Raw genomic sequence first — 13314 nt, 5'->3', positions numbered from 1 at the left:
ATAGCGCGCCCTGAAATGAACCTACAGAGCTTTAAAGGCTCGCAAGATAGCCTATAGTAGCGTTTCAAAGGATCTGAGAGAAAACTGTCGTTGGGTGCCCCTGAGAAAAGTATGGGAAAAGTAAGGAGAATTTGTTCTTTGATATTAGGGGTTAAACGGTAAAGTAACAAGTTATTTTTTAGCTACATGTACTAACGAGATCACAAACGACGGTGGAAGTTGTTCCGTTTCACACCTTGCACCGAAAATTTTGGGTATAAAATGGAAAGCACTCCGCGACACACTCACACGATTGCGATCCTGTCAGGGAGAGGACAGGACGGACATTTGGGACCATTTGATCACTAATCCCATCGTTCCTAAGATGAACGTTATATAAACCCAAACTACGCCCTTGTGGTCTTTGAAGAGGTTGGCTCGATCTACTCGGCCTAAATGATGCCTCACGCCTGTGAGAGTACGGACAGTCAGATGCACGGATTTGACAAACTACGTCTTCGCACCAGCCTCTTAGAAGGTAAACCACAACATTACTTAAAAGTAACAAAGGCTCTAGGGCAGACTAAGGAATCGATTTCTGTGACACCTGAGAGTTTTGAATGTGCGCATGCGTGTAGCTTATGCTCCCACAAGCGTGGCATATTCGAGACGTTATAGGAAGCTTTTTCATTCGCAGATTACACTGAATGGTACGGGCGATGCCTAGCATACGTGTCGGGCTGCGGGGAGCTAAAGCCCCGGGTACCTCGTGGTCAAGTAGAGGGACTCGCCTGCAATTTTTGACCCGAGGGCTAGCCATCGCTTGTGGTGCCCTCGTTTCCATAAATAATGGTCCGCAATGCGTGCAGAAAGAATACAGACGTAATGAATTTATGAACAGCATTTGGTTCCTTCAATTCCTTGTGGATCACTAGGCGAAAGTTGGACCATAATTCCTTCTGACAATCGAAACTCTTTGTTGTCATTACAACTGATTTGTTTTTGTGCTTCATTCATGAAAAAGTTGATGATTCCCTCTCTATAAATGACGCTGCTTTATCTCTGACACTAAGGGTCAAGGACCAGGGTGCTTTTTTTTTCTAGGAAACACGGTATCTTTTAAAAAACATAAGGATTTAAGCAGGTTTGCGTAACTTATGTTGATAATCAAATAACTTTTAAAATTGGCCACGAACAAAACTCTTGAAATTTGCACTTGAAACATGTTTTATTACTGAAATAAATATGTACAATTTATAGTGAAAAGAACTAATAAGAACAAGGCAACTAGCTTGTGTCCATGGCGGAACCTTCGGCACCAGAGCTTGAGGATGGTTCGGCATCAGAGTCAGTTTTGTCCTCTGTTGAAATACAAATAACTGAGTCAATTTTGGGAGATCAAAAAAGAAAAGAGTACACATATGGATGGAAAGTCTGATATTCTTGGATAAGCTGTCTCGCATCGTTCGCTACCAGCAAACTCGGCCTCGAAGATGGAACCCCACGTTTTGGGCAATGACAACTAGATGCGAGGTAGCACCAAGTTAGTTTCTTCATTCTGTCGTCTTTGTCCACGACTACCATGGTGCTGACACAGCAGACGGTGTTTTGGTGAGTTCAAGGTGTAAATGTACCGTGATTTACAAGCCGTTTAACCTTGTATAAAAACGATGTTCAGCTTTGTTGTTCTGTCAGCTTACAAGAGCGGTTTCTTCAAACTTCACGTTTGATTCAGTAAAAATGTAGAAAGAAATCCCTAATTATTTTCTTAACAAAGGCTTTTATAACCGACACAGCTATTTTAAAACACAGTCGAGGGTATTGTATGCATAGTAAACCTGCGATATGGACACCCAACCGGTTCATTTCGGTGGATATCTGTTCGGGAGGCCTCACTTAATCGCCTCAGAAATTCGGATTTAGTTGTACATAAAATCTAAAGTTCTCTTAGGTAAAATGTCAGTTCAAGATTTCGTAACGCTGTTAAAATTATTCCTTTCAGTTTCGCTGAAATATGAAAAAAAGGTCAGCCGTTATATGTTGTTTTAACGATCTGAGAAAACAGGAGACAACATTTTAAGTATTTTCCTTAAATGTTCATGTTTGGTGCACCTTGCTATCTTGCAGGAGTGTCAAGGAATTTTTGAATGACCAAATGTACTCTGTGTAGGATAAAATAGTAGACTGACGCTTTGACTAAAAAGTAAAAGCCGATAAGAGAGGGCAGTGAGCCGATAGGAGAGGGCAGGGATGTCTGCAATCAAAAAGGACTTTATTCAGTGCCATAACAAATGGATAAGGAGGTTGCATCGGTGGGGAGTGGAAACAAATGTTTGGTTTATCAACAGAGTTGATAACTGAAGACAAATTGACCACCACAAAGAGATTCGATTGCTGACGTTTCGACCTTTAGTCCTTCGTCGTTGGGTTCGCTTTGACGAAGGGCTAAACTCTTTACGGTGGCCAATTTACCTTTAGTTGTTAACTCTGTTGATAAACCAAACATTTGTATTCAGTGCCAGACCGATTTAGTTTTTTTCTCGGTGTCAGCCGGTAGTTTTATAACTTTACATTTACCTTCTAACATTCGTTGTAATTCGTGAATTGTGTTGATAAGTAGATGAAACTGTTTCTGTCGAAGTTCCAACTAGGAAGCAAAAGCAATCATTATTACTTTTTTGTCTTTGATGCCTGAAAAGTTCCAACGATAATACACAAACAAGTAACAGCTCTAAGCTTTGTTAGCCAACGTAACAACCTTTCTATCTCCTGGAAGAATTTAAAGAACGTTTGCCTTTGATTAGTTATTTTTAACGAAAATACGAGAAAACAAACAATGCAGTAAATGCTTAGGTTGCTCAAATTTGAAACTGGTAAAAGAAACAACGCACTTTTCTGGGGGGGGGGGGGGGGGGAATTATCACGGGGATTTGGTGTTATATCAAAAACTCCAAAACGTCTTTTGTCAACAGAAACCTAAAACTATTGCTCAAAATTTGTTGTAGATTGTTACCCCAGTGTAACTATCGATGAGAGTCTCTGTCTATGGATAGACTGGGTTAGAATGGACTGCAATTTTTTTAAAAAATTGTTAGACTTACAGTTTTCAAGTTCTGGCATTTTCGTTTCCAAAATACACTAGAGCAGGTCATGAGTTGTTCCTGTCAAGAATTCAGTTGATTTCTTTTTCTTTCTTTCTTTTTTTTTTTTCTTTCTTGATGTTCTACAATTATTTTGTAAGTAAGTGAAGGTGTTGTCGCACCATTTTCACCACAAAAGGTCAAAATCCCTGTGATACTTCCCCTTCAAGCAACTAAAATCCGAGCAGCTTCTGAGTTAATCTGTAAACATACCCTGATGACAATTTGCCGAATAACTTGTCAATTTACCTTGGAGAAAAGACTTTCCTTTGTTTCCGTCAGTGAGTTAAGCTCCTTGTCAAGTTCTTCAATTTGTCTGTGAAACAAAACAAGTCTTCAGTACAAAAACAAAGAAGTTCTTATATTGTATGAGATGTTTGGAAATACTTGTCACAAAAATCAACGCTGACTCACTTGAGTGTTTCCTGTCTTTCTGGATGCTTGCTTATCACCTTGGCAAGAGCATCATATTCTTAAGAGGACAAATATTGTTTAGTTTTTTTTTAGTTATTTTGTATTTACTAGTAGCAATAACTGAGAACTCCAGCTCCTCCAACTCCCTCAACTTTTTTTTTATTGAACAAACCAATAAAAAAGGTTCAAAGGTTAAGCTTACAATGATTAGAACCACCATCTCTACTAAGATTGGAATGTTATATTCAAGGCAAATGTTACCCTTGAATTTACCCCTCTTTCTAACCCACCCCTTCACTTTATATTGGTATATAATCATCTTACACTTTGCCTATTGTCACACAGCAGAAAGCACTGAGTTAAATTCTCTTTGACACTAAACTGGCTTTTTAATATATAAGTGGTTTGCATTGCCATCATGTTGGTGTACAAGACAAAGGAAAATTTGTTCACACAGTTTGCATAAAAATGGAGGTTAACTCCCAGAGGAGAAAAATCTTATTGTTCCTGTACACCAACATGTCACATGTCACATGTCACATGTAAATCGTCAATTGCATACTGTTTTAAACTATATGGACTAATCAAATTAATGCTCAACAAAAATACACTGACAACGGCAAGATAGTGTCTCAACTGTACAAAGCTTTGAGGTTCATTTTGTTAATATAAAATGCCCTGACAATTACCTTGCCTATTTCTTCGTATTCTCTTTGCCTGTTGCAGCTCAGTCTTGCAATTTGAGATCTCTTGATAGGCATGTGTAATACTTTGTTCTGAAACAGACAATTCTTATTAAGTTATACAGAACCTAAAGATGAAGATTTTGCCTGTACGGCCAAATGATATACCAACATAAAGTTCCACATAACAAAATTGCTGTCTCAAAGGGGGAATTTTGTTGCAAGAAATTGCTGGCCCAGTGAAAGTAATTTAGACAGCAGGTAGTTATAGACCATGTGCCTGTCCTGCTAATCTTAAACAGTTTACAATAATATTATTTTTATCTTGGTCCTAAAACTTGGAATTCTCTTCCATCACATATCACTGGTTCATCTAGTTTTCATGTGGCTAAAGAAATTATTTAGGCAAAGTTAACCTCGAGCCAATGCAGTCAGGGCCTTTCCCATTGGTGTACGTAGACTGTGGGGTGATTTTAGGGGCAGTTCAGCGTTTCTCACATTTGCATTTGCGTTGCTTTGCTGATTGTTGTGGATCACTTAGTGCAAATCTTTGCGGATTCTGGCTCATCTTTGCTCATCTATTAGTGATGAGTTTAACTACCTTCAAGAAACAAAATGTATAAATTTTCATTAAAAGAATTGTGATTTGCTCACGCCACACATATGCAGTGATTTCTTTAAATAAGCTCAATGGTTTCTCGAGGTCTCCTCGCCATACCCTTATTGCTACTTTTGTCTGAGATTAATGTGTTTTATAATAAAGAAAGAAATTACATGGAAAATTCTCTGGCCAGTTAGCGGGGATCCTGGCATCGCCATACCGGGATCCCAGCAAATGTTATACTGGGATCCCAGCTTTTGCTTTGTTGGCCTCTGCTCGTGCATTCATGACATTGATTTTTGTTGCGTTTAACAGAGGTGCTGATATCTTCGCAAACCAAGCCATGATGGGCCACTTAATGCCTAGATTATTGTGCTTCCATAAAGGGCAGTACATAAATGTCATTAACCTTAGTTGTGCTCACCTATCTCATTGTAAATTTTCTCATAGTTCTCAGTTTCAAGCTCATTCATCTCAAATACAGTTTGCGTTTTTCTGATTGCAAATTCACACTGAGCCAGCTGTAGCAGCATTTTCTGATATGTTGCATCACTATAAATAGGAAAGAACGCAGTAAAACGAAAATTAATGAAAATTGTTCTGAAAAGGAACAAATGCACACTCTTTTTTATGTATATATAAGAACGTCTAATTTTGGGGCCGAGGCTGAACGTTCTTTTTTTTTTTCCTAGATTGAGTCTGAAAACGTTCTTAAAATGTATTTCATTTATCACAAAACAAAATCCACATCTGAGTAGCATACGTCATCACGTGGGATTTCTTGTCTCTTTCCGACTTTCCCTTGGTTTATAATATTCATAATAATAGGGACACATAAGGCATGAAATGGAGCAAATAAAGATGAAAGAAACCAGAGCAAACTGAGATTACCTATCGCCTTCTTCAGAGCCTGTTGAATTACACCATTTCAAAAATGTCTTCAGAAGCGTGGTGATTCTTCGATCGTCTCCGGCACCTTCGCCATCAATCAACAATCTCTTCCTTATTATCTCATCTAAAGTAGGAGAAACACAATCAAACTGTTATCGATACAGATCGCAAAACAATATAACATTCTGTCTAGTCGCTTACCGTCGGTCGCCATTTTGAAAACTGACGTTCTAAACTTGAGTGAGACTGGACTCTAACTTTACGAATGCTCCATTATGTATGTCACCATGATTCGTCCCCTAACAATGGTCTCTCTTCCCTCTCTGACTTCAGTCCTAAAGAGTGTCTTGAAAAAGGAGTTACTTCAAAACTCTGGCTTCCTTTCTGCAGAACACTGCAATGCCTTGCTGTTCTCTGAAGCATCAGACCCTTCTCTGTCAAGAGAAAAAGGAAAATATCCAAACTATCCCCTGTATGGTGAAATTTCTGAAAAGTTACTAAAATGGATGGAATGTGGAAATTTCCCTGTGAAAAGTGAAGACTGTGGTTTGTTAACTGAGGGAGGTTCTGTTGAAAAAAGAAAAGAAATCTCAGAAAAAGTCTCACCACTGCTGACAAAACTCAAAATTTCCTGGCCAGAGACTTCAGATGAGGAAAAAGCTTCCCAGTTAATTTCAGTTCTTGAAATTCTTGGCGCTAGAGGACTCCTTGATTTGTTGAATATCCGCTGGACACAAGGAAGCATTGATAGTTTTCCTCCACCAATGTCAACTCTTGTAGCATCATTTAACAAGAAACACAAACCAAATGCAAATTTAACCGTTGGAGCAAGAGCCTTGTCAAAGCACTGCCACAGGGATGTGACCAGTGAATGGTGGGGTTCCTGTGTTGGGAGTGAACAAGCCAAAAATGAACATGCTAACACCATTCTAATGCGGATATTAGAGGATTCATCATGGATTAATATTCACCTGTTGCCACATGATCTGAAGGTGATTGAAGTGCGGTGCAGTGAGGGTTATGGTGCTCGCTGGAGCCATGATGGAACAGCTTTCCGTGGGTTTTTAGAACCACAGATGGAGGATGGCCATGCGACTGGATGGAGGCATTAAATCTTTGGTCTTGAATTAAGGTGTGGTACTGAGTAACTAGCCTAGCCTGGATCATGGCAATCTCTTACCCAGAGTCCTGAGGTTCTTTGGCCAGCAGTTGGTCACCAGGAGAGACTCAGGGCTGTCAATCTCCCAGGTCTTCAAATACGGAGAATATGACTTCCCAGCCAGCAACAACAAAGCGCCTTACAGGAGCATGGCATCAAGGCTAAATTCATGGCTTCAGTGAGGGGGAGGGGGGGGGGGGGGGGAGCAGGACTCTTTTAAGTCTATAAAACAGCAGCTCAAACAGTGCTTAACATTTCAGATTTTATTCTCGGAAAGTCAAGTCGGCAAATATTATCCGGGAGATTACAGACATAAATGTGGAGACCGGGAGATACAGTTCAAAATCTGGAGTCTCCCGAATTATCTGGGAGAGTTGACAACCCTGGAGACTCTGGGGAATTTGGCTGCCTCGTAATGGCTTGCATTGTTTTGGCGCAGAAATCCTGCAGCAATAAAATTCACCGGGGGAGCCCCCGGGTAAAATTCCAGTTCCCCAGAGTCTCTCCTGGTGACCAGCTTCTGGCCTAAGAGCCTGAGGACTCTGGGTACGAGATTGGGATCATATAGATTCTGGGGTACTTGAATTTTTTACTTTCTATATTATCATTATTATTATCATTATTATTATTATTATTATTATTATTATTATTATTATTATTATTATTATTATTATTATTATGATTATTATTTTAAATTTTTCCGATCTCCCCAGTCTTTCTTGGCGACCAATCGCTTGCGATAGAGCCTTGGGGACTTTGGGTACGAGATTGGTTTAGGTACTTGAAGTATTAACCTAGCTTCTAGCACTCCGCTGACTGAGTGCCTGAATCTGGAGACATTTCCTGTTAAATTTTATGACCCACTCAGTGGCCCGATGATTAACCGCTTACCACATACTCCAAAACAAACCGAAGGAGGCAGAAATGAACGAAAAATACCACGAGCTGTCATGGCGTCGCGGAGTTACTTGTTTTTCGTAATTTTTATTTTCCACGGAGTTTTTTTCATCGATCGGCGAGTTTCTGGGCATAAAGTCATAACTGTTGCGAGTTACAATATCTGGAATGTTATGTTTCAATGGGAAACAAGAAAACAATATATCGCAGAAATGGTAAGCTTAATTTGAATTTTGTTAGTTTGATAAGCCAATGCTTTAGATCCATGTATTGTAATGCAGGAATATTGGATATTAATACATACTGATTGCAGCATGTGATAAGTTTATGTTAGACTCCTATGCGTTTTGTTTTCTCTCTTTATACAAAAGCATTGCTTGGCATAGTATTATTTACCCCATTGATCATTAACAAAGCAACGTACCGTGTATTTGATTAAATATTAATATGATTAGAAAACTAAAACGTGGCCATATTGTGAAGTGATGTTTCTAAGAGTTCTATTGTTAGAGCACCAATATCCTTGAAGACTTATTTAAAATGAAAATAAATTTAAGCTTAAAACAGTCAAAGTCATTAAAATAATATTTCCGCTATGAAAAAGAAAAAGTTTTAGGGTTTCTTCCTGTCATATAAGCAGCTGGTAAATTAATTGTTTGAACAGGTAAACACAGATATTGCTGGCAATGTTGCAAAAATAATGAATATTTTTGTTCTTACTTTCCACAAAATTCAGTTATTCCTCAGTTAAATAATGATGTGAAAAAGTCCATCCAAAATCATGTACAGTTGCAACAAATCAAATTTTATCAGAGTCAAAATATTTGTAAAACTAAATTTTTGTCCATGGAGACACCCCACAGGCACACAGGCTCCCCAGTGTTTGTCCACAGGCACCCCACTGTAAACCCATCGGCCTCGACTGCTCACAAATACCCCACTGTGAACACACCCACTGTTTTTCCAAAGACTCCCCAGTGTGAACTGATAGGCATGTCACTGTTTGTCCAGTGTATAGTGAGCCATGGAGGCTGTAATTTGTCTATAATTTATTCATTTCAACTTTATATTTAGTATTTCTAATATTTACATCAATTTTCCTATTCAAAAGAAGCAAAGTGCTGCTTGATGCAAGTTAGTAGGATTTACAAAGATTGATAATAAGAATACACTAATAAGAACATAGAAAGTCAGAGGAAAACAATAGGGAAGTTGAAAAACCTTCTACATATCTATAGTTTATACATATATTTTGTTTAGAATTGTTATAATAAAATATTTTTAAATACATAGCCCACAGTTAATCCTACTGTTACTACTACGTCTACATTTCTACAGTTCTGTTTTTATATCAGTAACATTAGAGTATCTAACATTTAAATAAAAGGTAAATAATGATTAGATTTATAAACTGTGGTATTACAGTCAAACCTCCAGGTGCGACCACCCGCCCAAAACACCAAATTTTTCCCAGTCAAAGCCCTATAATATCAGAACCTCTCATAAATGACCACCTCTGATAAGCGACTGCGACCATTTTTTAGGTGACAGCATTACAATTTTTCATTGTTTTTAACCTCTTGTAAGTGACCACGTGACACATGGTCTGATCTCCATGTCCTCTGTATGTACGACACTACTCAGAGTTTAGGAGGAACTTTTAGTGACAACCTAGCACTGCTCGTATTGGAACTAGGAAAATGTATGCAATAAATTCTCTTTGAATAAAATAGATGTGTTAGACCTGTTCCCAGAGGAATCCCCCCCCCCCCCTGATTTGACTCTCATAAGCTACCACCTACATCTTGGCCTTACGGAAGGTATGACTGTATGTTACTGAGTATTATTGCCTAATAACCTCACCAGGAGGTGAGGTTCAGATTACAGTTTCTAAGAGTGCATTTCAGTTACGCACAGTTCTAAGAAAAAACTGTTAATGCAATGTTCTTTTCCACTATACTGCAGATTAACAAGGTTAATCCAGATGTGATTGGTTTTCAAGAGGTGCGTGCTGATGCCAAGGACCACAAAAATCAACTGACGGAACTTCAAAAGTTAATACCACAGTATAAACACTTGATCTATCACCCTGTTACCATGGTAACACCTCCGCTGGGCCAAGAAGAGCCACCAGGGTGGGAAAAGGAGGGACTGGGCCTCCTCAGTAAACATCCCATAATATTAAGCCATGTTGTCAATCTCACGGTTGGTAAAGCAAGCCCTGATAAGAACAAGAGAATTCTCCTTCATGCGCAAGTTGATGTTGGCGGTGATGAATTTGATGTCACAGTCATTCATTTTTCATATGATAAAGATCAACAGTGTGAGAATGCAGTTGATGTTATTAGCTATGTTGCTTCGACAGGAACTGAGCGCTCGGTGTTGCTGGGTGATTTTAATGCTTATAATAACTTTCCCTGGCCAGTGAATGGAATAATGAAAGGATCATTTGACATGGAAGGCTCCTGCCAGCCTTCACGTCATTTTGATCCCCAGGATTCAAGTCAGGGATATGGTTTTGTGGATGCTTGGGTGACAGCAAATGGAGACATTGCAGGAAATACCTTCAGGAACATGGTATGTTTGAGTATAGTTTATTAAAGTAAAGTAGAGAAGCTAATGATAAAGTGCTAGACGATAATCCAGATCAAATTGGAATTTGGAATTGTTGGTTTTTGAGGAGAGGGTTTATACCCAGAGAAAAACCACTAGAAGCAAAGACGAAAACCCACAACAAACTCAACCCACATATAACACAGAGGCTGGGAATTGAACCCGGACCACACTGGTGGGAGGCGAGTGCTCTCACCACTGTGCCATCCCTGCTCCCCACTAAATGTTAAATCTGATGTTGCCCTCTGTCAATGTTAAAACACACTGGGTATGGAAAGATGCGGAGCATTTATATATATGTTCCATCTCCGCATATGTGGATTTTACTAACAAACTGAATTTTATGACCAGTAAGGACCTGCTGTGCAATTGAAAGGGAACTACATTGTAAGTTACTCAAACTGAATAATAATTCAGGAAGAGAAAACAAAATTTTATGAATTTTGGCTTTGAATTTCTCCAAGTTATCAAACACTTGAAAGAGCATTTCATCTGATTTCCAAACACTTCAAACTTGGTTAAAAAAAACTCAGCATCACTTCTCAGTGTTTGGAAATACAATTTTGTATGAAACATTCTTCCTCGTACTTGATCTATTACACTGTACCTCCCAAATTGAGGGTCTTTGACCTGAGCCACATCCTTTCTTTCTTCCAAAAAGTGCAAAAATAAAACTAAAAACATGGTACAACTTGTGAAACAGAATCCTCAGAGGTTTCATTAAGGGCAGGGCACAGGGCAAATTGAACATCCGTGAACTTGACTTTGTCCAGCTGCTTTTAACATCTTGTCTGACATTTTCCGTAAAAGAACTTATCCAAGTTAACTACCCTGCCCAGGTGTACTAACCTTTTGCTCAATTGTTCAAAATCTTAATGAAACCCCTGAATCCTTTTTTGTCTTTCAGCCGGAGCCTGGGTCAGTAAGCCGTCCTGACAGGATCCTTGTATCGGTGACTGGTCTGAGGGTTATCTCTGCTGAGCTTCATGGAGATGGCAAAATCTACCAACAAAAATACAGCTTCCAAAACAAATGGCAGAGACTAAAAACAACATTTAGAATGGCAAGAGAAACAGCTCTGGGGCCACGCTTCAAATACACATGTCACCAAGACTGTGGCCCACATGGGTCATGTCGCTGTGGTGTGTGCGTTAAGGGAGGCGATAAGAATAATTGTGAAATACCATTCTGCTATGAGTGCGATGCTGAACATTATCACAGTTTTATATTTATTGGTCTTTTATATGCAGCAACAGCGATATTTCTCGTGTACATACTTGTGAAGGTGATTGTTCTGAGATGCCCTGCCAGGACAAGACGATCTCATTCCAGAATCCTTTTCTTGTGTTCAAACAGAACATTTGTATTGGCTCTGATTGCTTTATTTGTGTCACTTTACCTTATCACAATGTCTTCCCTTAAAGACACATTTGAAACTGTCAATGGTAGAATTCCTGAGGAGATGTTTCCTTCTGATCACATGATGGTCGTTGCAAAGTTACAGTTTAGTTATCGATGACACAGAACAACTGGCAGAATGCTGGATGGTTCAATCTATTTATATCAACATGGATACAGGCGTGAACATGGGACTATCTGGCATCCAGAGTACAATGTTTCTGTTTTTTTTTTAATAATTTATTTGTTCAATTAAAATTATTGGTGGGAAGGTTAACATTGGATGCAGGTTGGATAGCAGTGTTAAAGTTGTGTTCATGACTTCTACAGTGTGTTAAATTAATCAACAAGAAATGACTGCCATATCATGGGAATAATGAAATAAATTTGGACAAAAACTTTTCTTTCTTTTGTTTGAATAATCATTCAAAGAAGATTTTCTCCGCTTCTACAAGACCTCTAATCTTGACACTTTCACAAAATACTGACGTCGTAACAGTCTATTCAACGCGCATTAAATCCTCTTTTTGATGGAGAAATTCACCCGTGAATAGTGAAACAATAGAAATTGGTTAATGAGTTTAAAAGGGACCTCCTCGATTTTTGAAAATAGGGTTCTCTTTGGCTCATTAACAATTTCTATTGTTTCAATATTCAATGGCGATTTTCTCCATTTCTACAAGAGCTCCAATCTTGACACTGTTACAATATATCGGCGACCTGAGAGTCTTGCCAGTGCGGGAAAATTGGTGTGGAAAATCGTCTTTTTGAAAAAGAAATTCACATATGAGCAATGAAACAAAGGATCGTAATATTTCGGTTCTTATTACAGAACCATTGTCGAATGAAACAGGACAAACAATGCGCAAAACTTAAAGAATAAAAGATTTCTGGTTTTAATGTCACTACCTAGGAATCTCAAAAGGCTACTGCAAAAACAAAGTAACCTTTGCTTTCCACCTTGCTTCCTGTTTGCAAACGCTTGATATTTACTCTGAATGAAACATATCATTTTGAAAATTTGCTTTGACAGCAAATGTTTCATCTCCAAGAAACAGAAGAACATTTTACAAAAACAATTTGCTCGCTTGCCAGAGGTTCTTAACATCCAGGGGCCAGATTTACGAACCCCTTCTAAGTTAAGATGCATCATTGCATCATAACTATTGTTTTTTGACAAAAGTTTTTTTTTTTTTATGAAACAATACTTAAGATACATCTTAATCTTTGGAGGGCTTTCTGAATCTTGCCCCAAGGACATCATAAGCGCACCAGTTACCTACCTCCGAGCTATATGCCTATAACCTCAATAAGCCGTTTTTTAACAAAGCTGATCTGTTCTAAGCTAGCTTTGTAGCCCTCTCCCAACCAGCGCAAGCTTTGTTTGGGTTATCTAACTTAAAGTGGTGTCAAATCATAGTCCTACCACGCCCAAGTGCGGAGGGGGGGAGGGGGTTACTCTGAAAATGTTTGGGTGGGTGTGTGCTGCTGGGACTCTGAAACCCTTACCCTAAACCAGACCAAGTACAGCTGCATTTT

General features: G+C 38.8%; 3 protein-coding genes across 3 annotated transcripts; 2 read left to right on the top strand and 1 right to left on the bottom strand.

The window, feature by feature from the left end:
* Positions 1-1190: 1190 nt before the first annotated feature.
* LOC146475678 (THO complex subunit 7 homolog) lies at positions 1191-6058 on the bottom strand. Its single transcript, XM_085115377.1, has 8 exons — positions 5910-6058; positions 5709-5832; positions 5242-5369; positions 4223-4309; positions 3534-3591; positions 3369-3435; positions 2557-2626; positions 1191-1340 (listed from the first exon to the last, which is right to left on the bottom strand). The coding sequence occupies exons 1-8, from the start codon at positions 5920-5922 to the stop codon at positions 1267-1269; spliced, it is 621 nt and encodes a 206-aa protein (XP_084971503.1). The 5' UTR covers positions 5923-6058; the 3' UTR covers positions 1191-1266.
* Positions 5984-7715, top strand: LOC146475677 (uncharacterized). Its single transcript, XM_085115376.1, has 2 exons — positions 5984-6842; positions 7581-7715. The coding sequence occupies exon 1, from the start codon at positions 5984-5986 to the stop codon at positions 6818-6820; it is 837 nt and encodes a 278-aa protein (XP_084971502.1). The 3' UTR covers positions 6821-6842; positions 7581-7715.
* LOC146475676 (uncharacterized) lies at positions 7605-12177 on the top strand. Its single transcript, XM_085115375.1, has 3 exons — positions 7605-7979; positions 9730-10341; positions 11285-12177. The coding sequence occupies exons 1-3, from the start codon at positions 7743-7745 to the stop codon at positions 11894-11896; spliced, it is 1461 nt and encodes a 486-aa protein (XP_084971501.1). The 5' UTR covers positions 7605-7742; the 3' UTR covers positions 11897-12177.
* Positions 12178-13314: the final 1137 nt, after the last annotated feature.

The sequence above is a fragment of the Pavona decussata genome, unplaced genomic scaffold (assembly GCF_977016875.1).
Source record: "Pavona decussata unplaced genomic scaffold, jaPavDecu1.1 SCAFFOLD_83, whole genome shotgun sequence".
Taxonomy (NCBI): Eukaryota; Metazoa; Cnidaria; class Anthozoa; order Scleractinia; family Agariciidae; genus Pavona; species Pavona decussata.
The sequence above is the reverse complement of the archived record's forward strand: the minus strand, read 5'-3'. Positions and strand labels throughout refer to the sequence as shown.

Bases quoted from the DNA above. Each gene is read 5' to 3' on its own strand.
- LOC146475678 (XM_085115377.1), bottom strand. The intron at 5,370-5,708 runs GTAATCTCAGTT...TCCTATTTATAG, and splicing joins GGCTCTGAAGAAGGCGATAG to TGATGCAACATATCAGAAAA. The intron at 3,436-3,533 runs GTGAGTCAGCGT...TTTGTTTCACAG, and splicing joins GAAAGACAGGAAACACTCAA to ACAAATTGAAGAACTTGACA.
- LOC146475677 (XM_085115376.1), top strand. From the start codon at position 5,984: ATGTATGTCACCATGATTCGTCCCCTAACAATGGTCTCTCTTCCCTCT.
- LOC146475676 (XM_085115375.1), top strand. From the start codon at position 7,743: ATGATTAACCGCTTACCACATACTCCAAAACAAACCGAAGGAGGCAGA. The intron at 7,980-9,729 runs GTAAGCTTAATT...ACTATACTGCAG, and splicing joins AACAATATATCGCAGAAATG to ATTAACAAGGTTAATCCAGA. The intron at 10,342-11,284 runs GTATGTTTGAGT...TTTGTCTTTCAG, and splicing joins GAAATACCTTCAGGAACATG to CCGGAGCCTGGGTCAGTAAG.